Below are 23,188 nucleotides of genomic sequence, written 5' to 3' on the forward strand. Positions count from 1 at the left end.
CCCCGCCTCTGGGGAGACCCTGCTGCACCCGGGGATGCTTTTCCCACCCCAGGTAGGACCCAGGGTCCTCTTCAAGGTCTGTAGATCCGGAGTATCATCCTTTCGTGGGGCTCGATGGCTCACGGGCGCCACGTGAAGGCAGAAACGAAGCCTCTACCCACCTCTATTTCTGATGGGTGTCCTTCTGGGTCATTGTCCACGGCCACGCACACTCTTGAGCTCCAAAGCCACCTGCAAAGCTCCTTCTGCCGGGCAGCCTGTCTGGCTTCCTCAGGGACACACTGGGGTTCGTCCATCTAGGCACTCCTCTGACCAGTGGAGCCCGGTGCAGGTGCACAGGTTTCTGTTTTTAAAGGGAACTTCTTCCTCTTGGGGGCCCCAGGCCAAGCCCAAAGAGAGGTCTGGTGAGGAAGGGAAGGTTATGGTTTCTGGGAAAACTTCGTGGCCAGCTTCAAGTAAGTCTTATCATCTCTCTGAACCTTATTGTCTACCTTTGTCCAAGGGAATCATGACTGCTGACCCTGAGTACTCTGCCAGTGTGAGCGGAGGCCACTCTGACATCCAGGAAGACAGCTAAGGTGAGAAATCCCTGCCGTGGCTCCGTAGCTCTCTCACTGTCAAAGGCTCACTGGTCCTACTCCAAAGGCATTCAGTCCTCACCCACCAGGAGAACAAAGGTTGTCTTGGAAGCCTTGTGGGTCCTGTGCTGAGCCTCCAAAGCTGTCTCCCTCTATTCTTTGAGAGGCCTGAGCCATTGCATCTCCACAGGGAAGCTGGCAATGGCACCAGATTCCTATGCAGTGCCATTTCCACCCCACGCAGGTGTATGACCTTGTACAAACTTCTCTCTTTAAGCTCCTTTTCCCATCTGTAAATGGACTCAAGAATTCCATGAGATCCCAACCACTAGAGTGTCCACAGTTCCCTCCCTGCCCTGTATAGTCCTTCCTCGCAGCACATCCTCAGTGGTCACTCTCTTCCCTCACTTCCCTCAAGTCTTTGCTCACATGTCACCTTCTCAGAACCACCTGCCTGGGCCATCTTCTTAAAAAGAGTAGCGCTCTGGCACCCTGCTTGCCTTCACTCAGAACTTCTCACTAGGGCATTCATCAGCTCCTGATAGTGTATTTCTTTGCTCAGTATCATTTCTGCTTAAAAATAAGTAACACGCTGGGTAGCGGTGATGCAGTGATGCAGGCCTTTAAAACCCAGCACTTGGGAGGCAGAGGCGGGTGAATTTCTGAGTTGGAAGCCAGCCTGGTCTACAGAGTGAGTTCCAGGACAGCCAGGGCTGCACAGAGAAACCTGTCTGGAAAACCAAAATCAAAACTAAGAAAATCAAAGCAAAAAAGAGCCAAGTATATAGTACAGACTTTGTCTGTTTCCCTCCCTGGTGTATCCCGAGACTTAAAAGGGGCCCTTGATATCTATTCTTTAAATAAAGAATTGAGAGGTGCACAGCTATTGCTCTTGTTGTATACTTGCAACTAAGTAGAGCCTGTCCCTACCCTCAAGAAACTCCAGTGATATTCCAGAAGGAAAAGGGATGCACACAGGCAGTGCTGTAGCCACAGTGAAGGCTAACAAGCAGAGGTACACTGTGCTGTGTGCGTCTCAGGCAGGGTGCTTGCTTGAGTCTTGGGGATGGGATAGCATTTTAGCAGAAGAGGACACTGAGCCACGATGGGCACTTGCATAGATGGCAAGTATTTAAAGAGCAAGGAAGAGAGATCCAGCAGAGGACTAGCGTGGACAAAGGCCTTGGGGCAGAAGGGAGCACAGTGAGCATGGGCATGGAGGGGGTATGGTCACAGTGGGAGACCAAGGTAGGAGCATGGCAGGACATGGGGCTGAGCCAGGTCTCTGCAAAGCCTTGAAGGCCAAGAAGGATGTTCTTCTCAGGACAGGGGGGACCCACGTGGAAGAGTCGGAGTAGAAAGTTAGCTAACCTTCTATCCCCTTTATCATGTGAATTTGACCTTTGGTTGTCCAGCTCAGGATTTTTGGTTTTACAAGACCAGAAATATATTCCAAGTTATTGAGCAACACTGTTTAGATAAATATGACCCCTGTAGAGAAAGCTAGAATGACCCACACAGCAGCGGGTGAGAATTAGAGATATCAATATGAACTCACATTCAGCTTAATACAGATATGGGTGGTGATGTATAGAAATATTTACAGAGCAGCCATACGTGCTTCTGGAGCCATGAGTTACCATGCAGATGTGACCAAGTCCAAGAACCACATCACGTACAACCAATCCTGATAATGGCACAGAAACGACATCAAGAAATCTCAGTCACAAAGATATGAATCTCTAAGGGGGTTGACCCCAAGTTCCTGAGGAACACGCGCTTTGCCAAGAAGCACAAGAAAAACCTACAGAAGGTGTAGGCAATGAATGCATGTGCAGAGGTCATCAAGGCCCTTGGGAAGCCTAAGGCAGTTAAGCCCAAGATGCCAAAGGGCCCCAGCCACAAACTCAGCCATCTGGCTTTCGTCACTGACTCCACCCCTAGGAGGCAGATTCTGTTCTGCATGGCCCGGGGTTGCAGGCTATGCCAAGCAAAGTCCAAGCTCAAACCAAGGCTACAGCCATAGCTCTAGCTCAGGCCCAGGCTTCAGCTCCAGTTCAGGCTCTCAAAGGTGCCCAGGCCCCTGTGAAGGCCCCAGAGAAAAGACTTCTATCTGCCAATGTAAAGGCAGATGGAACGGTGTGACACTCCTACACACTATATATTTTTTTTTTTGCAAATAATCTTGAGGCAAGATCTGTTTAAAAATGTTTACAGAAATGTGCATATACAAGGGTTTACACATATATGAATTTCTTTGCTAGAAGCAATTTTACTTCATAGCAAAGAATGCACCTAAGTGCAGAGAGCTTGGCTTCTTTTGTGTGTGTGTGTGTGTGTGTGTGGTATGTATGTGTGTGTATGTGTGTGTGTGTATGTGTGGTATGTATGTGTATGCGTGTGTCCTACGGGTTTTTTTTTCAAATAATCTTGTATGTGTGTGTGTGTATGTGTGTATGTGTGTGCATGTGTATGTATGTGTGTGTATGTGTGGTGTGTGTGTGTGTGTGTACCTATGGGAGTCAGTTCTTCCCTTTCACCTTATGAACCCTTGGAATCAAACTCAGGTTACCAAGTTGGTGGAAAGTGTTTTTCTGGCTGAGTCTGAGAGCTTGGTTTCTAATATTATTCTTCAATAAAAGGAACCAGGGCTCCTTGGAGCAATGAGGAAGAAAGTATATAAGATGAATAATAAAATAAATTATACATACAGAGCTAGAGAGGTGGCTCTGCAGTTAAGAGCACTGGTTGCTTTTCCAGAGGACTCAGTTTTGATTCACAGCACCGAGCAACAAACAAGCATCTATAACTCCAGTTCCCAGGGATCCAGTGCAGTCTTCTGGCTTCCAGAGGAACTAGGTATGCATATAGTACATGGATTACATGCAGGTAAAATACGCATGTACATGAAGTAAGATAAAAAAAAATCCTTAAAAATGTTTAATTAAAAAGAAAAGAAAAGAAAAGAAAAAAGACTGAATACTGGCTAGATGTGGTGGCACATGTCTTTAATCCTAGCATTTAGGAGGAAGAAACAGGTGGATTTCTGAATTTGAGGCCAGCCAGGTCTACAGAGCAAGTTTCAGGACATCCAGGCTACACAGAGAAACTTTGTCCTAACCCCACACACACTCACACACAAAGAAAAGCAAAGGAGAGATACTAAACACAAACACACACACACACACACACACACACACACACTGGTGTGATCATATCAAAACACACAAGTCAACTTAAAGTGCTGCCAGCCAAAGCTGGAAAAAAAGTTCAGCAACAAAACAATATAGTGCTTCTGGGTTGTGACTGAAAGCATCACATACACATTCCTGACTTCATCCTGATATAAATAGCCTAATCGATCAATGAAAAGATAAACTGCTGCACAGTATTTTATCTCTGTGGCCCCATGGTCCTCAAGGCATGGAACATAGTGCCCCACCTCAGACACTGATAGTACCTAGTAGTGGCCTTTCCAAGAGTGTATATGGAGAAGAAAGTTATGAAGAACCTGAAGGAACCTGGTGCACTTACCTGGGCCAGTCCTGGGTCCAGGTCCATACTAGTAGTTGGATTATTATACTAGTGTGCACCCTTGTTATGAGGCAAAGAAAAAGATACCTTAGTTGGGTGTGGTGGTGCACAACTGCAGTCCTAGTATTCAGAATGTTGAGTCAGGAGGATTTCTGTACGTTTACATTTTTTCCCTGTCTCTTAAAAGAGGGTTGGGGGGGGTAGATCAATGTTTAAGAGCATTTTCTGCTCTTGCAGAGGACCCAGGTTAGGTTCCCATCTCTCACACATGGTGACTCACAAGTGCCAGGGGATGAGATGCCCTCTTCTGGTCTCCTCGGGCACCTGAAATTGCATGTACATAGTGCATATACATACATGCAGGCAAAACACTCATACAAAAATCTTTTTAAAAAACAACTCTTTCACAATTAACATTTTAATTGTTCCTTTACCTCTACAACTCACAACCTCAATCTAATCATGTGATCACATAGATTCTAAGCACAAACTAAGGAACAGATATGAAATACTTGAGTAGTTCCCTTCAAAACTATGAATGTTGCCCCAAAACAAGGGCAGGCTAAGAAACTGCCACAGGCCAAAGGAGCTTAAGGGAGAAAGTAGTAACTACATACATGTGTCCTGGGATAGGAAAGGGTTAACCCCGGAACTATAGCATCAGAAGAAAGCCTGGACTTTATAATGCTAATCTCATGTTGGTTAACAAATGCATAACCCCAATTTAACGACACTTGAAGTGAAATATAGGAGAATGCTGTACTATCTAACCCTTCCCCCTTTTATAAACAAAAAAATTAAAGTTGTTACCAGGCATGGTAGCACCCAGCTATAATCCCAGCACCTGGGAGGCTATGGCAGCAGGCTAGAGAAACCTTGGCTAATAACTGAGTTAGTTGATTAATTATCATTTCTATCAACAGCTGGTAGAAACTATAACTACCTAATGGGAAATTACACTTTGGGCTTCCTGAACGTGAGGACTTACACATCTGGAAACAGGTCCTAAGGGACATGAAGCCTTTTAGCCAGGAGTTGGCCTGCGCCCACCCAAGAAGTACTGTTCTGCTGGGCGTGAGGATTTCCACTCACAGCAAGGCATGACGACACAGGGGGTCCCTGTTCTACATCCTCTTGAGCAGGTTAGTGCCAAGTGTGACCTAGTGTCATCTGTAGATGTGGGTACCCAGCTGAATTAACAGCAGCCCTGGGAAGGATCAGACTTACACTGTGGCTATCTCCTTTCAACTGCTTCCACAGAAGAGTGAGGAGATCAAGGAGGACACGTCATGCGGGCAGTTTTTTTGTGGCTGTGTTGACAAATGGCTAGTTCTCAATAAATTACCTGTGATTCTGTGAGAAGATGTGACTTGTGAAACAGAATGAGGCTCTTCTGGGGAACATTAGAGCATCATTTAGTGGTCCAGAACTTTCCGGAGTAGTGGGAATATGATATATGGGGATACATAGGCGTTTTGGGCTTCTCCTGCTGTTATTACAAATTGCCTCAGAACTTCCTGGCTCATGTTTTTGAAGTCTGGGATAGCTCCATTGTCTTCCATGTGGTGTCAGCAGGTGGCACAGAGATCTGGGAGCTTTCTTAAGCAGCTCAGATTTCACCATGTATCTGTGGTTTGGTTCTCACTGTTATACAGGAGTTTCCATTCTTTTCCACACAGTTCCTCCATGTGACCAGCTTGGGCTTCCTTACGTGGCATGATCTAGGGGTAGTCAGAAACCTTATACAGTGCTCAGCCTTCTCAAGAATACAAAAGAAGATGCTTTAGGACATTTTAGAGTCAAGGCCTGAAACTGGCCTGGCATTATGTCTACTGCACTGTGTTGCTCGCTACAGCTTAGAGTCAAGAGGAGGGATCTGTAGATGGGTGTGAACATGGATCACTGGATGCAACTGAAGTAACCTCTCCTGTCATTCATACTGTACCTACTATATACATATATCTATCATCTTACACACACACACACACACACACACACACACACACACACACACACGCCATTTCAAGGCACAAGTGTTTATTTTAAAATATTTAAGAAAAATAATGGAATCATGATTCTAGCACTATCATGGATACATTTCTTAGAGTAATGGCAAAAAAAATAAATACTTCTTTGAAGCTAATGCCATCAAGACTGCTGTGCACTCCTTTCTCCCACTGGTGTGTAGCCCTTGATGGTGCTTGGCACCCTGAAAGGACTCTATTTCCCAGCTTCTCTTGCATCTAGGTATGGCCAAGTAGATGGTAAGCTATTAGAATATCAGTACTTTGAGAAAAATGTAAGTGCCCCAGTAGGAGATAGCTAGGCTCTCCTTGTCTCCTTTTGTGTTTCTTGCTGTCAGGATGTATATATGTATGCTTAGTGGCTGGCGCTTAATTAATCAACCATCTTGAGCTATTTGGGTAGGACAACAACAAACCTGAAGGAACCTGGATCCTAGATGCACAGAAGGAAACAACTACCTGGAGTAATTTCCCACATTTCTATGTGTGAGCAAAGTCAACTTCCACCAGCTGTTACTGTTATTTGAGGTTTTCTGTTACTCAGAAGAACTGTTCCTATCTAACAGAGTCAATTTCAAGACAGTATAAGTAAATCAAACTGAAAATGGATAGAGAAGTTGAGAAAGAGGCATTGGACAAGCTGAAGTTTGAGAAATGCAGATCTGCTCCACCCAGCAAATGTTCCCAGTGAGAGAATGAGTCTGCAGGATGCCAGCAGCTGATACAAACAGGAATCACCCAGTGAGCTGAGGTGAAGGAAGCAAGAAAAATGATCCTGAAAAGAGAAGCATGCTAGAGGCCCGGGGATGGCTCCTCAGTTAAGCACCTGCCTTGCAAATGTGAGGGTCTGGGTCTGATTAGATAAGAGGCAAAAAGGAAAATCTCCACTAGCCAAGCAGCCTGGCCTCCACAGTGGTTCACACTTTAAAAGATAGAAGATGAGAACCCATACCCTAAGTTGTCCTCACATGAGCCATGGGCAAAGGATTACACACACACACACACACACACACACCACAGTGGGGGGGGGGGAGAGAGAGAGAGAGAGAGAGAGAGAGAGAGAGAGAGAGAGAGAGAGAGATGCGTGCACACAATCTATAGATGAGGCAACATCACTGCATTACAGTGAGGCTCACATTGTCTGACGAATGCAACAATCACCATAAACTTTGTCACTCAGACCAGCTTGTCTCATAGAATCTGTTAGGATGTTATAAATGGCATTTCAATGAAGTAGAGACACAGAATAATCAATAAGTATGTCCAAGATCTCAAAGCTGAATATGGTAGGTAACTAATAACTAATGCCCCAGGGCTGACCTGAGAGGATGACCTACATGCTACCCCCAAGCCCTACTTGGTTCATACTTCAGATCAACAGCTTCATGTCCATTCCAACACCAGCCTGGATCTTACTTTTCCTGGAGCACTAATGCTCTGCTGGAGCAAACCCAATGTCACAGGCATGGGATATGGCATAGGGAAGGAGGACAGGAGTTGGAGGCCACACTCAAGACCCTAGGAGAGTCCCCTTCACACATGCCTCCTATACCTTCTATGGAAAGAGAAAGGAGGGAGGCAAGGGAGTGAGGGAAGCTGAGACTCACATCCCCAGCCTCTCTAAGAGCAAGTACCTCCATCCAACAGTTCCTTGAAGCTAAAAACCTTGCCATCTCTCAACCAGAGATGCACACTGTCCAGGGCATCAGATTAACTAAACTTGGAGCCATGCCCTTGGATTAGATCAGTCAGCGTGCTGGCCTGCTGAAGCCAAGATCATGCTTGCTCACCAGAGTCTCCACCACCCAAAAGAACAGGGTATGTAGCACAGTAGCACACAGAATGCACATATGGGAAGTGGATGGGTTAGGACATCCATGCATATTCAGGATACTCATGTACAGCAGTGTAGTCAGAAAGAGATGCAGGGGACTTGCATGCAGGACATGTGGGGACAGAACATTGTCTTATCTGAGAGCTTACACCTTCAGACACAACCACAAGACATAGAGGAGTGAGATGACTGGAGACAAGATAGGCTTTTTAAACCTCAAAACTAGCCACCAGTGACACACCTCCTCCACACATGTCTTGACCCTTCCCAAGCAGTTCTACCAGCTGAGGACCAAGCATTAAAATATATGATCATATGGGGGAAATACTTATTCCAATGACCACAGTGTTCATGGGGAAGGGTGTGTGGACATGTCTATGGAGGTCAGAGGTGTTTTCACAAGCAATCCACCTTATTTTTTGAGACAAGGCCTCTTTCCGGGTCCTAGGACTTGCCAATAAGGCTAGACTGGTGGCTAGTGAGCTCTGAGGATCCACCTGTCTCCACTTTCCCAGTGCTGGAGTTACAAGTCTCTATACTATGAATGGTCTTTTACATGAGTCCTGGAACTTGAATTCTGATGCTCACATGTACACAGCAAATACTTTACTGTCTTTGTAGCCCTTCATCTGCTACTCTTGTGTCTTGGCTTTCCTGTCTGCTTAGTGACAGTCACAGAAGTCCTCTTTCTACTATGGATGTCATGAACATGCAAACATATGGGAGAGAATAAACCATTAAATCCATAGGTAAAAGGGCGATGGGAAGGACTTGGATTGGGGAAACCAAGGGACTTGGCTTCTGCTCTAGCCATCTGTCAGGTTGTAAGGACACTGTCTGAACTCCTGTACTTAAGAGGTTCAAATAATCATGGCTTCAATAAAACAACATATTTCTACTGCAAAAAATCTATTTGGCAGTTCAGGCTAACATGGTGGCTTCCACCTAAAGTAGACCTAAACTCCATCTATCTTCTAAACCCAGATGGCTGATTCAGCTCCAGCCTTAGCAATGCGTGGAAGTCGGCAGAAGGTAGCACTGGGGTCAGGGAGGAGTTCCTCTCCATCTTTTAAGAGCATAAGCTAGAAATTGAACACATAACTGCCATTCATGTTTCATTGGTCAGTATTTAATCATGTAACACCCATACCCGCAAGGAAGCATGGGAGATGTAGTTTTTCCTATGAGAAAAAGAATGGGACAGGTATTAAAGAATAACGTGTGTGTTTAAAATAACATTCTTATTTGTCCTTTGACATTTTTATTCATGTACACAATGCATACTGACCCCACAACCTCTCTTCAGCTTCCTCCAAGAGAGCTCCACATCGCCCAACTTCATGCCCTCTATCTTGATCCACCACGTCCAGTTAGTACTATCCACATGTGCATTTGGGTGGGGCCATCCCCATGTGGACGAATAGGCAACGCCCCAGGGCTTACTTCATCAAAAAGAATGGCCCCTCCCCCAGCCATCAACCGCCAAGAGCTGCTCAGCTAAGGGTGAGGATTCAGTAGCCTCTGCCATGTATATGCTAGGATTTTTAACTGGCTTGATCATGCACAAGTAGCCGTGTCATACCCAGAAGGCAGCATTCAAGGCTCTCCTCCCCATCCTCCAGCTCTCACATTCTTTCCACCAGCTCCTTAGCTATGTTCCCCGAGCCCTGGGGAGACCATCAAGAGAGATGCGCCATCTATTGCTGACCTACAGTTGCTTCGTCTCAGCACTTTGAATAGCACTGCCTCTCTTCGTTACCCACTGTGCAGTGCAGATTTGCATATGTAAACACAAATATTAGACATTTAGCAAAAAAACAACAGTAGTTCCCACCCACCCCTGTGGCCTATGACCTCTCTAGCCATGGGTTTTGCCTGTGTTTACAATGCCAGGCACTAATCCCCTCCTGTAGAGCACAGCCTATAATTTTTGTCATAGTGTTTTATTTCCTTGGACAGCCAGTACTCCATATGGGCTATAGATTTTTCATTTGAAAATTCAGGCATTCATTTTATGCTCAAGCACTGATGTGTGCATATATATACTAGGTTTGCATTATAAAGTGGGGTTTGTTTGCTTGCTTGCTTGCTTGCTTGCTTGCTTGCTTGCTTGCTTGAGACAGCATCTCAAGTATCCAGGCTGGTCTTGATGATGCTGATTTTCTGGTCCTTTTATCTTTACCTCCCCAGTGCTGGAATCGCAGGTTAGTACAACCATACCCAATGCATACAGTGCTAGAGATCCAACTCATGGCTTTTTGCATGCTAGGTAAGCATTCTGACAGCTGAGCTATTTGCCAACACTAAGGCCCTAAAGAGGATGAGAACCCTCTAAGAGGACCAACAGAGTCAACTAACCTGGACCCCTGGGAGCTCTCAGAGACTGAGCCATCAACCAAAGAACGTACACAGGCTGAAATGAGGCCCCCAGTACAGACATGTAACAGACATGTAGCTCCATCCTCGTGTGAGTCCCCCAGTAACTTGGAGCAGAGGCTCACCCAAAAGCTGTAGGCTGACTAGGGTATCTGTTCTCCAACAGTACTGCCTTGCCTGGTCTCAGTGGGAGAGGGTGATCCTAATCTGTTAGAGACTTGATGTGTTAGGATGGAGGGATACGAAGTGGAGCACCACCCTCACAGAGGAGATGGGGAGGGCTCTGAAGGGAGGTACTCTGTAAGAGGAGAACTGGATAGGTGGGGGTGCGGTGTTTGGGATGGAAAGAAAGAAAGAAGGAAACTTAAAATATGTAACAATAATACAAAATAGCCGGGTGTGGTGGCTTACTCCTTTAATCCCATCACTTGGGAGGCAGAGGCAGGTGGATTTTTGAATTAGAGGCCAGTCTGGTCTACAAAGTGAGTTCCAGGACAGCTAGGGCTACAAAGAAACCCTGTCTCAAAAAAATAATAAAAAATAAAATTTGAGACACTCTCACATATTCCAGTCTGACCTTGAACTTGTTGTATGTACATATAATCAAAGATAGCCTTGAACTTCTGATCCTCCTGCTTCTGTCTTTCTAGTACTGGGATTACAGGGCTATATGCCCAGACTCAGTTTTCAGTTTTCAGAGTGGTAGAATTGGAACTCTTGGCTTCTTTAATGCTAGGCCAGCACTCTGTCAGCTGAGTTGAGTCCTGAGCTCAAGTGAGATTTTGAGTCTGTTGATTGTTAATAGACTCTCTTATTAGCTGGATCAGGGGCTTCATGATCGAAGTGAGGACCTGCTCACTCAGTGCTCCATCCCCAGAATGCATTGGAGGGTCTGGCACACAAAAACCACCCTGATGTCAGGGAAGACAAATGGGTGACCATTCTGGCTTTAGTGTTCTCCTCTTTCAGAAATTTCATTTCTTTGCCTGTCCAGGCACTCTGGCTCCATGTCTCCTCAGGTCTATGTGCCAAGCCTGTTTGAGCCTGTGAAGTAAAATGCTCTCAAGGCTGGGAATCCTTAGTGGGATTAAAAAATAAATGAGAGTGTAACAAACAAGTTAGCCACAAGAAATGACTTTGTGGGATAATTAGGCAGCAGTTGTGGGGGGCCAAGTGCAGCGTGCCCGGCACTCTCTGCCAAGTACTCCAGCTTTCTGTGCTGCCTTGCAGGGCAGAGCACATAGGGTCGGAGAGAGCCTCTTTTGTCCCTCCACCAATTAAAATAGACCAAAACCTACCATGCACTGGTCAGAGAAAATTATTCTAATTCCAGCTGCCACCACCTGCTGGAGTGATCCTTGGGAAATTGTGCCTCTCTGAGCCTCAATTTCCTGTGTTTGAAAGTGGTCAATGATCAATATATCTGTAATAGATTGCAAAGCTATTACACTATATTAAAATATATAATAGAGTACATAGAGAGAATATATATATGTAACAGAATACACACACACACACACACACACACACACACACACACAATAACAGGGGCTAGAGGATGGCTCGGTAATTAAAAGCACTAACTGCTCTTCCAGAGGACATGAGTTCAGTTCCCAGCACCTACACCATGCCTCACAACCACTTACAACTCTAGTTCCAAATGATCTCATGCCATCTTCTGGCCTCAATGGGTACTTCTTGCACATGGTTCATAGACCTGCATAGACAGACATACATCCCACACACAGGACATAAAATAATAAACTTAAAAAATATAAATAATGATGATGCCTAGCATACAGGCCGAGGTTCCCATACCTTCTCTGTTTCCCATAGTCTCGTCATGTTAGAGTGTGACTCACTGAGTCAGGCCCATGGGAATGCCCAACAGTGATTTATTATGCAGCTGGTTCAAGTGCTTTAACAATGGCTTTCTGCAGAGTATCTGATAGATGACATTACATCTCCCCTGAGCTTTTAACTGCTATGTACTATCTCTGGGGTTTCTGTAGTACTTGGGGGTGTCTTGGCACAAAGTTTGGGCTCTGCCATCTATAAAGGTTTTAAAGATGGAACAAAGCTGTCTATGCTTGTCAAGGGCCCAGAAAAGAGCATCAATCAATGGTTGTGGTCTCATTCTGAGATCACTTTCTGTGTCTTCTGCTACCATCACACCCCTGTGAGCCCCATCTCCAGATACTCCCACCTCTTGGTTTCATTTAGTCATCTCTTCTTGGGCCCATCCAAGCTGGTAGCCCTACTTCTTTCTGTGCTACAACACAGTATGTTGCCATGATCTCTTTGCGAATGGGTGTATATCTTTGCTTTCAGCATGGACTTGGTTGTATAGCTTACCTTGCCCAAAGGTGTGTGCAGAGTGACCATGTGCCAGCTTTGCGCTCAGGCCTTAAAGGAACTTCCTGTGGTCCTGCTGCTCCTTCACTTTGCTTGTTTTTAGGGTTTTTTTGTTTGTTTGTTTGTTTGTTTGTTTTTGTTTTTCATCTTCAGACACAGTTTCAGGTAGCCTAAACTGGCCTCAAACTCATTATGCAGCCAAGAATGACCTTAAACCTCTGATCTTCCTGTCTCTACCTCCCAACTGCTGGATTTCCAGATGTGTGCTACCATGTCTAGTTATTTGCAGTGCTGGGAGATCAAACCCAGGACTTTGTTTCTACTAGGAGAGCATTCTATCCACTGAGCAGAATTCCCAAATCTTTCTTAAAATCTTACCTTTTGCACTGCCGAGAGAAAGTGCCTAGAAAGCCTAGGAGGATGGCAGCAGACTGGTGGAGCAGCCTCAGACCTTCAGGTTGTGGCTGGCAGCAAACCATCATCCCACAAACCCACTAATTTCTGTATGAAAACAGATGACTGCCATGATGTGTATGAGTGCCCTTGAAAGACCAATGGGTGAAGGCCTATCAGGAGGCAGGGGAACTTTGAGCATCTGAGGCCTACTGGAAAGCTTTCCAGTCATGTGAAGGGAGTATTAGGACCCTGGTGCTCTTTTGCATGCCTTCCCCTATATGGCTGTCACAAGATGAACAGCCCATTCACACCCACACACTCCCTGCTGTGGTGTGCTGCCTCACTACAGCTCCAGGTAACAGGGTCAACTGACCATGAACCCAAACTTTCATAACTGAGCTAAAAATAAACCATTTTAAGTTCACCATCTCTGGTTTTTGTTATAGCAACAACAACAACAACAAAACAAGATTAGTGTGATTATTAAATAAAAGTATGGTGTTTTAGAGATGTTTGTTACCCAGTGCTCTTGTGACTATGCCTAATTCAAAATGAGATCAGATGTAATTGGCTCACGTGGTCATCACCCCCAAACAGCTCTGTGAACATCAGCCATCATGAGCCAAAGATCTCCTGTTCTCTCTGCAGGTGGCAAGAGTAGTCTAAAGCATCCATGTTCCAGAAAGCTGTCCATTTCAGGGCTATGTGACACAAAGTCTGGGAAGAATTATTTCTGGTCCCCATATTTAAAAGTCTGGCAGATGTGGTCAGCAGCTATTTTTCAGAGAGCACTTTGGTCCAAAAACGTGACATCCAAGCCAGAATAGAATTTGCACAGCAAATGCTGTCTATGTATTGCCGTCCAAATGCACCTTGGGATTTAAACCCCAGAGTGAAAGAAGCATGATTCTCCTAACAACCCACTTTAGAACTTCCTGCCGCAAAGCTGGAGGCAGGGCCCAGGCTCCATCCAGTATAAGGTCCTTTTGCCTGCCTTGTAGGCCTCACCCATAGAAGGAACCCAGGTCCACCTCATGCTACTGGAGCTGAGCCCCTCAGTGTCTGCTGGACCTCCTCAGTACCCACTGCATCGAAACCATGGGTCATGTGCCATCCACCAAGTACCCACTGCTTGACAGAATTCTTAGCAACACTCTCCTCTTCAGAGTCCAATGTCCCTAGTGTCCTTACACTCACTGTCCTTGCCCTGATGTCTGAAGCCAAAATAGGACCCTCTCTTCTCCTCATTTAGACATTTCCTTGAACCTTTTGTTTCATTTTCTTTGGCTTGCAAAAATTCTCAGGTTCTACTTCGAATCCCCTTTGTTAATATAGTGTCATTTTGTTTTCAAATTTCTTTTATGTTTATATTTACCTAATACTTTTTTTAGACAGTCTGTAGACCAGGCTAGCCTCTAACTCACAGAAATCCACTTACCTCAGCCTCCCGAGTTCTGGGATTGATGGTATGTGGCACCAAGTCAAGCTTCATAATACTTTTCTCCTGGATTTTTCCCCCTCCTGTTTTCTTGGAGGAAGACGGGTTTGATCCCACTGTGGTTGGTGTCTGCTGACTCTCACTTACACTGGGCAGGTTCCTTATGTGTGTTGTCATTGTGGGTCCTGGGTGGATCTGAGGGTAGCTGGAATGGCCTGAGCCGAGAACATGGAAGGGACTCATTTTGCCACTTCCCTTTGATCTGTTTCTAGTTCTGAATCTAGAATGGTTGTGTTGGCTCCTGGCTTGGAATTTCTCATTTATGTGGACAGAGTGCATGTCTGAAAACCCTACATAAGAATACATCCCATTTATTCCCACTGTAACATGAGTTTGGGTTTTATTGTTTCCATTTGGTAGGCAAAACAAGGCGTCTCCTCTCTGGTTTGGAGCTTCTGCTGTGCCTGGGGCAGACCTTGGCACGCCGTAGACAATCAATAAGTGTTTATTGGAAGGGTTAATGAAGGAATATCCTCTCACAGTGTGCTGTGAGAAATAGATGGGGGATCAGACATGACCAGATTTGCTTGCAAGCTGCAGAGTTCACTTCAAATGGCATTTACTGTCTCACTGACCTACAGATGGTGTCGCTAACTTGGTGACACTGTGATTTCCAACTTCTCCTTTTGTTGGCTGTCACCTTACTGTTCAGATGGCTACTGAAGCTCCAGGCATCACATCCACATTCCAGGACGATGGAGGTGACAGGAAGCAAGAGCAAAAAGGAAACAACAGTAACATTTCCCAGTTTTCAGGACAATAAAGTTTTTGTTGTTGTTGTTTTTTGTTTTTTTTTTTTTAATGTGTAAGAGCACATTTCTGCTTTGATTTCCCCATGGGGAGCTGTTCACACGAGCATCCAGAAGCTAAGAGCTATGGAAAGTCAGCATCTTCTTTATTGAGACTCCACAGGTGAGGACGGGAGGGGTGGGGGACTGGGATCATGATGGAGTATCAGCCCCAGAGAATATGTGGGCTGCCGGCTCTATACAGGAAGCATAAAGAAGCCCCAAGAGGCATGGCTGTGCCTGTTGACTATCACTGGCGTCACTCAGCCTCACAACCCTGGCTTGCCTGTTGTCATCAGATTCTCTGAGCTGCTGGAACTATCATACATGCAGATATCTGCACCCCTGGTTCCTTCTCTTCTTCCTTGTTTTGTTCAAAGCACTGAAGCTTAAAAAAAAAAAATCCAGAACTACGTCTTCCAACGTGAACCACGTCCTGCTCTCATTAATTCCACCCTTGGGGACTTAGCTGCCAGCCTGAAGGAAGCTGGTGACTATACAAGTCAAAGGTCCCCCGGGCCTGTAACCAAGTCATTGCTAAGGACTCTATCAAGGACACTGAGATGGAAATGCCAGGAGAGCCAGCTGCACATCTTGGGCAGACCCTGGAGTGGCTGAGGGAGGAGTTGGTAAGCCTTTTCTTTTGCCTTGTCATGTCTCCAAAATATGTATTTTTTTAAGGCTTCTGCTCTCTCTCTCTCTCTCTCTCTCTCTCTCTCTCTCACACACACACACACACACACACACACACACATACCCTTCCCAGGACCTCGATGGCTGAGATGGGGCTTCAGGCTGAAGTTTGGGTTCTGCAGACACCTTACCTAGATCAGCCACACAGAGTACAATGGAATTCTTAGGTACTGGGAAAGTGGGTCATGGCCTATATAGGAGACACTGGGTGCCGGCCAGACTGGGTTTAGCATTGTACTGGGTGCTGAGACTGTACCTAGCTCTGTTGCTGTGTGGCCTTTAGTTAGTGCCTTTACCTTTCTGACTCTCAGTTTTTTAATCAGAAGGTGAAGGTAACAATAAAGCTAACATGGTAGGGGTTGTTCGAAGGTTGTGAGAGATGCCTGTCATTTATCTTATGAATGCTTGGCACTTATGGTTAAACTGGACCCCTGGGAGACACAGGGGATACCCAGCACATTAGCTGGTAAAGCCAAGGAACCAACAAAAGTGAGGGTTAGGGTAGGCCAGGTGGGGCAAAAGTGATGCTGGGCTGGGCTCGGCCACGAGTACTGAAATCAGCTTCCATTGCAGAAGGGGCCAGAAAGAGCCAGCTGGCCTGTGGGACTTCCTCTCAAGTGTTGAAACCAACTATGTATGCCTCAGAGAACATTTACTTCTACAATGTGTTCCTGTCCTGTTTCCAGCTGGTAAAGGCTTGTCCGTGGGTCACTAACTCTCCTGAGTATCTATGCCGTGTTACCTGGGAAGCCAGGTACCATGCCTTCTTCCACTGTGCTGTTTTCTCCAGGCTCCAAAATAAAGAGGCATCCCCAAATGTGTGTGCACAGCAGCCAAGAAGGAGGAGACTGTGCAGGGACACCGGAGGAGACAGGGAAAGACAGGATCATCCCAGTAGACCTTTGTGGTTTGCTAGGCAACAGGCCAGCTGGGAGGCAACCCTGACGGGGTTTCTCCTGGGGTTGAGGTCACAGCTGCTGCTGAAGCTGCTTACAAGCCACAGCACCCCAGCAGCACAGCTGGCTTTCCCAGCACAGAGACTTGGACCCATCTGTAAGATGGTCAGGTTGGGACACACAAAAATAAAAATCACTTTTCTTTTTACAGTGCTAAACCTGAACCCCAGGTCAACTCCTCCTCTCTCTTGGATGCTGTGCACACATATTTGGGGATGCCTCTTTATTTTGGGACCTGGAGAAAATACCACAGGGAAAGACATGGTGATTAGCTTCCCAGGTAACATGGCATAGATATTCAGGGGAATTAGTGACCCATGGGTAAGCCTTTACCAACTGGAAACCCCAGGACCTTGGATGTGAAATGTTGTACCATTGTGCCACATCCCAGCCCTCTTAAACTCTATTTTTAGTGGAAGAATAATTTTAATAATTATTGCTTGTAAAGAGAAACACAATTTGAAAATCTCTTACCTCACCCCCTAGTGGTGCTAGAGGTTATCCCTAGGATACCGTTGTGCCTGAGTTACTTCCTCAGCCCTTGAACATCTGCATCGCTGAACCTGGGATAGTGCTCCTGGATTCTATACATAAGGAAGCAGGCTGAAGAAGTCATGGTAAGCAAGCCAGTAAGCAGCACTCCGTGACCTCTACATCAACTCCTGCCTCCAGATCCCCGCCTAGTTTGAGTTCCTGCCTTGGCTTCCCTCAGTTGAGTGTGACTCGGGTGTGCGAGCTGAATAAACCTTTGCTTTACTGAGACAACTGATGCTGGTCAGCTGGAGCTGAGAAATTAGAGGTGATTAAGAAGAGAATAGCATCACTGAGGCAAAGTGTACTAGGAGGTGTTTCTTCAGAGCACACAAAAGCTGTGTTCCAGGGGCAGCTGAACTTGAGTAGTGTAAGAGACACCCAGGTGGCACTGGGTTTGAAGCCATGAACAGCTGAGGCTTTGCACTGTGAGTGGCCAGGAAATGTCATTGGTGAAGGTACAGCTTCAGTAGCAGTTGAAGGCACAGGATTGAAAGGGTCATGCTGAGAAGTTGAGGTTTGGCAGTGTGAGAAGCACCCAGGAAGGTATTGGTGAAAGTGCAGCCCAGTGGCAGTGGAAGACCCCAGCATTTTGGGGATGCCTGTCCCATGGGATGACCACCAAGAACAGCAGCAGCAATGAAGTGGATCCAGCTAGAGCCTGGAAGACAAGCTGTGTGTGCTGCAGAGGGTGGAGCTAGAACAGTAACTCAAGCTAGAGGAGCCCAGAAGATCTGAGCGAATCTGAGCCCAATTATTGGACCTTGTTATTCACACTGTTTGAGTTTGGCTTGTTTTGGTCAGACTATGACTGTGCCGTCATTCTCCCCTCTTGAAGAAAGTATTTAGTTTTTTTTTTTTTTTTTTTTTTTTTTTTTTTTTTTTTTTTTTTTACAGAGCCCATAGTTGAGAGACTTTGAACTTTTAGAAAAGATTTTGGATTTAAAAGAGACTTTAGATTTTTAAAGAGACTGGATTTTTTAAGTGTTTACATTTTTTAAAAATGTGAGACTTCTTAAATCTGTAAAATGTCTCATATTGTGATGTTGATATCAATGTGTGATCTTGGGGATGAACAAGAAAGGAAAGGTTGTGGCTCAACAGTGTGGCAAGTTGACAAGAGGTCAGTTGCGCTGGCTAGTTTTATGTCAGCTTGGCACAAAGTAGGGTCATCTTCAAGAAGGGAAATTCAGTTGAGAAAGTGCCTCCATCAGATCTGGCTGCAGGCAAGTCTGTAAGAGATTTTCTTCATTAGTAATGATGTGGGAGGCCCAAGTCCACTGTGGGCGGCATCACCCCTGGGCTACTGTTCCTGGCTTATATAAAAAAGTAGACTGAGCAAGCTAGGGGGAGCAAGCTAGTAATCAGTACTCCTCCATGGCGTCTACATCAGCTCATGCCTCTAGGTTACTGCCCTCACTTCACTTAATGATGAACTATGTTGTGTAAGCATAAGCCAGATAAACCCTTTCCTTCTGGGCTTCTTTAGTCATGGTGTTTCATCACAGCAGTAGTAACTGACAAAGACAAACACCATGGCCAAAACAACTTACCGAAGGAAGTGTTTATGTGGCTTACAGTTCTAGAGAGGCTGTCATAGTTTGGAGGCATAACAGCAAGCAGTAGACATGGCAGCTGGAGCAAGAAGCTGAGGCTCACTTCCTGAACCACTACAAGCAGGGATCAGAGAATGCCTGGGAATGGCAAGTGGCTTTCAAAACCTTGAATCTCATCACCCCCAACAATGGTATACTTCCTTCAGCAAAAGCCACCAATTTGCAAGCAAATATTCAGACCTCTGAGCTTATAGAAGACATCCAGACCACCACGTCAAGCTTGTGTCTCTACCTGCAGTGCCATCCTGTCAGCCCTACAGTTGTGCTGTTGTATACATGAGTACAGGTGCCCATGGAGGCCAGAAGAGGGCATCGCATCCCTGAAGCTGGAGCTACGGCTGGGAAAAGCATTGTATTTATCACAGCAATAGAAACTTAACAAAGCAACATGTCATCTAGCAATGACCTGAAGTACACAGGAGGTTCACACAGGCCTTATGCAAACATGTCGCCATTTTCTGTAAGGCTCTTGGATGCCCTTAGATCTTGGTATAGCCATCCTCCTCGAATACTGAGAGACAGTTGCCCTTCTGTGGCTTTTCAGTGGATGTTGCAAAAAAGTAATATGTCAGCACAAAATGAACTTTAATGCTTTAAAATAGAGAGCAAAAAAGTCAAAATGTATAGAAATGCCTTTGAACAAATAAACTCACAGTATATTAATAAAATATTTAAGTAACTGTTTTTCAAAGCAAATACTGAGAAGAATTGAGCCTGCTTTACATTGTTGCAATTCACCTTACTGTATGGCTCAAAAGAAGACAACTGGGTTCTCCTTTCTAGTTCTGTATTCAGTCTACTGAGCTATCACATGTCATTGGAAAACTCCACTGTATCCTAATAAGAAAATAAGAAAAAGGGGGGAAATTTTTACCTTAATTATCATAGGGCAAGTTGTTTTGACATTGCCGATACCTTGAAAAGGTTTTGGGGACCCAGATGCTCCAAAGCTTTGCACTACGGTGCTTCTAAAATGCTTTTGCTGTGGAATTGACTTCACTTCATTGCTAGTGATAGAAGCCACTAGCATGCTAATCCCTGTCTGATTGTGGTAGCCATTCTTGGTTGTCAACTTAACTACATCTGGAATTAACTAAAACCCAAGTGGCTGGGTACACCTGTGAGGGATGGGTTTTTTTTTTCTTAATTAAATTATTTAAAGTTGGAAGACCCTCTTTTAATCCAGATCTTTTGAGGTGGGACGAGACACCTTTAAGATAGGCTACACCTCTGGTAGCTTATAGAAAGGACGTGGAAGAAGGAAGCTTGCTCTCTTTGCCTGCTTGCTTTCACTATCACTGGCAAGGCCATTTCTCCACTGGCATTAGAGCTTACTTCTTCAGGAGGCTGGCATAGTCTGAAGACCGGCTGAGACATCCAGCCTTGTGGACCGAACAATACTGGATTCTTGAACCTTCCTTTGGTAGACAAACATCCTAGGCTAGCTGCATCACAGCCTGTAAGCCAGTCACTTAAATCCCCTTTCTCTGTATAGGTCCATTCTATAAGTTCCGTTCCTCTTGAGAATCCTGACTAATATGCTGATTATTTGTTACCATCAAAATGAAAAGACATGGGGGTGGTATCTATGCCATCTTCAGAGCATATCTTCCAATTCATTCTGGAAAGGTGTGAGGTTTGCTTTCGGTTTCCTAGATTCAAAAGTGAGGCTTCAGGGGAATATGGCATCTGTGGCTTGTGTGACGAGGCAGGGGCTTGTCTCCACTGAGCCGGGAGGCAGACTGATGGCACAGACAGTGCCTGTCACACTCTCCCTGACTCCTCCTTTCTCCTAGGCTGAGATGCAGATCCAAGACCAGCAGCTGCTACTCACACTGAGGCATCTGCACAGCCTCCTGGAGGAGCTTCGAGCTGAAAGCACTCACTGGGAGGACACAAGGCCCAGCAGAAACACATCACCTTTCCGAGCGAGGCTGGGATCAGAGGGCAGAGCCTGCCAGCCTGTGCCGAGGCAACTGACCGAGCTGCTCCGAGGGGAAAAGAGCAGGCGAAGCTCCCTTCCGTAGCCAGCCAGAGGACGCTCATCAAAATCCTCCTACCACTAGTATAAATCGTGTGTCAGCTGTGTGTCCTTGAATCTGTCATTTAACTGTCTATGTCACTTGCCAGAGGGTGTGTGTGTCTGTGTGTCTGTCTGTGTGTAAGATAAATTATGGGAGGCATATATGTTTTATAAGTACAACCCTGTTACATAGCTTCCAGCAGGTTGACACCATTTTTCACAGGGCAGTTGTTAAAGAAAGAGTATGATATACAAAGAGGGTTACCTACTGTTGCCTTGGCGAAAAATCAGAACATCTGTAATGACTTCCTATTTTCTGTGTTCCTGTTAGGCCTTCTTGTCCGCCTTAATCTGATAGCAAAAGGTCCTGTTGCACCACAGATCACAGAGAGGAGCATGTCAGATATGCAATTCGTGTTGGCTCGAACATCATAATTCATTATTGGCTTAATTCATGGGCATGTGACTCAACAAAGCCAACCACAAGCCTTCCCTGGGGTTGCTATCTAGATACTGCCAACCACACTTCCACAGTTAGATTGATTTCTTTTAGGCTGTGCTGATCTTTGCCAGTAAGCCATGTAGGGTTAGACTCCAGAGCAAGAGGTGAAAGGAGGGACCGACTCCTTTCTCCCCTGCAGTGTCTTAGAGATCTCTTGCAACCTTTGGTGTCACCCACCAGAGCTGCTTCACCTCAGCACGTGGCACCAGCCCTGTCCAAGTCCAAGGCCCAGCCTGGAGGTCCCCTCTATGCTCAGACCCTCCTTCTCAGATGACTGCAGGCCAGCTCTACAGGGCTCCTGTCTGTGTGGTTTAAATTGTAATCCTTCAGCTTCATTGTTCCCTAGCACTGGGGGTGGTAGATTCTTTCTGTAATTGTTAGCTTGGAGTTCTTTTTATAACTTCTCATCTACTCAGTTAACTTTATACTTAGTTAATAATTCTTTGTATTAAATTCTGTGTTTCATAAAAAAAAAAAAGAGGAAATGTTGGAACAAGCAAAAGAAACTTATTCTAAGTACGACCATTTTGTTTTCAGACTCCATTTAATCAGAGCAAGAAACTAAATTCAAGGTCCTAGTCTCTAGGGGAACTGAGGACTTTGCAATAGCTGAACAGCTTCTATTATAAGGAAACAATTGTCCAAGTCCAGACATCTCAGAGACAACTTGTAAGTCAAGAGTTGTCTGAGTCCAGACATGCCAAGGACAACTTCTCCATCTTGCTGGCAGGGTCAAACTGAGTTCATGTTCCCAGGCCCTGGAACCAACTCCTATCCTGACTAATGAAAACTCTCTTGTTCCAACTCCTTATGTCAAACTATGATTGGACAGTGCTATAGCCTACCATTCTTCCCCTTGCTTTGTGGTCTCATCCTTTAAATATGCTGTGCAGTTTCTCTTCAGGGTTGCGATTCAGCTCCCGAGTCTGTTCTGTGGCATTGATTGATCAGTCTTGGCTTGATTACAATAAATTTTTGTCATCTGCATCGACCTGGTGTTTGAGTTATGTTGGATTTAAACAGACCCTACAACAGAAGGTAGAAACGATGTGACTTGTTTCTTACCTATTCCCACTGACACCATTTTTGCTCTTCCTGCCAACACAGCTCTAACTATCCTAAGGTTTTCCGATGCATAAATCAAAGAGGAGACCCAGAGGGAGGGGAATGCTGTTGTTCATTAGAAGCTATAGGGAAGGTGTTCACTAGCCCCACCCCTGACTGAGGCTGCAAGGGAACAGTGAGTCTGTTTTCTTTAAGTCTGTGACCTCTGGTAAGTCAACCCAGTGCCAGTGGATGGCTTCGTGCCCATGAGCATATGTGCAGTACAAATTGGATTCTGTGGGTAATAAAATAAAATTAAAATTAAAGACATGAAGTTGGAAGGGGGTTTTGGTGGGATTTGGAGTAGTTAGGAGGAAGAGTGGGGCTGAAAATAATGAAAATATATTGAATGAGTGTATGAAATGTTCAAATAACTAATA

General features: G+C 45.4%; 1 protein-coding gene across 5 annotated transcripts; it reads left to right on the plus strand.

The window, feature by feature from the left end:
• Positions 1-13: 13 nt before the first annotated feature.
• On the plus strand, positions 14-22,190 carry CUNH20orf202 (chromosome unknown C20orf202 homolog). 5 transcript variants are annotated; one of them, XM_085833401.1, is made up of 5 exons: positions 14-52; positions 503-578; positions 5,036-5,254; positions 15,177-16,012; positions 20,976-22,190. In XM_085833401.1, the coding sequence occupies exons 4-5, from the start codon at positions 15,947-15,949 to the stop codon at positions 21,204-21,206; spliced, it is 297 nt and encodes a 98-aa protein (XP_085689527.1). In that variant the 5' UTR covers positions 14-52; positions 503-578; positions 5,036-5,254; positions 15,177-15,946; the 3' UTR covers positions 21,207-22,190. The 5 variants fall into 5 exon arrangements, 3 of the variants coding, with proteins under 3 accessions (XP_085689527.1, XP_085689524.1, XP_085689529.1); XR_015046024.1 differs by lacking the exon at positions 14-52 and adding an exon at positions 17,184-17,312 and having other exon boundaries at positions 125-578; XR_015046025.1 differs by lacking the exon at positions 14-52 and adding an exon at positions 17,519-17,649 and having other exon boundaries at positions 125-578; positions 20,976-21,211.
• The last annotated feature ends 998 nt before the right edge of the window (positions 22,191-23,188 follow it).

Source organism: Mus caroli, unplaced genomic scaffold (assembly GCF_978045245.1).
Source record: "Mus caroli unplaced genomic scaffold, Mus_caroli_1 scaffold_2, whole genome shotgun sequence".
NCBI lineage: Eukaryota > Metazoa > Chordata > Mammalia > Rodentia > Muridae > Mus > Mus caroli.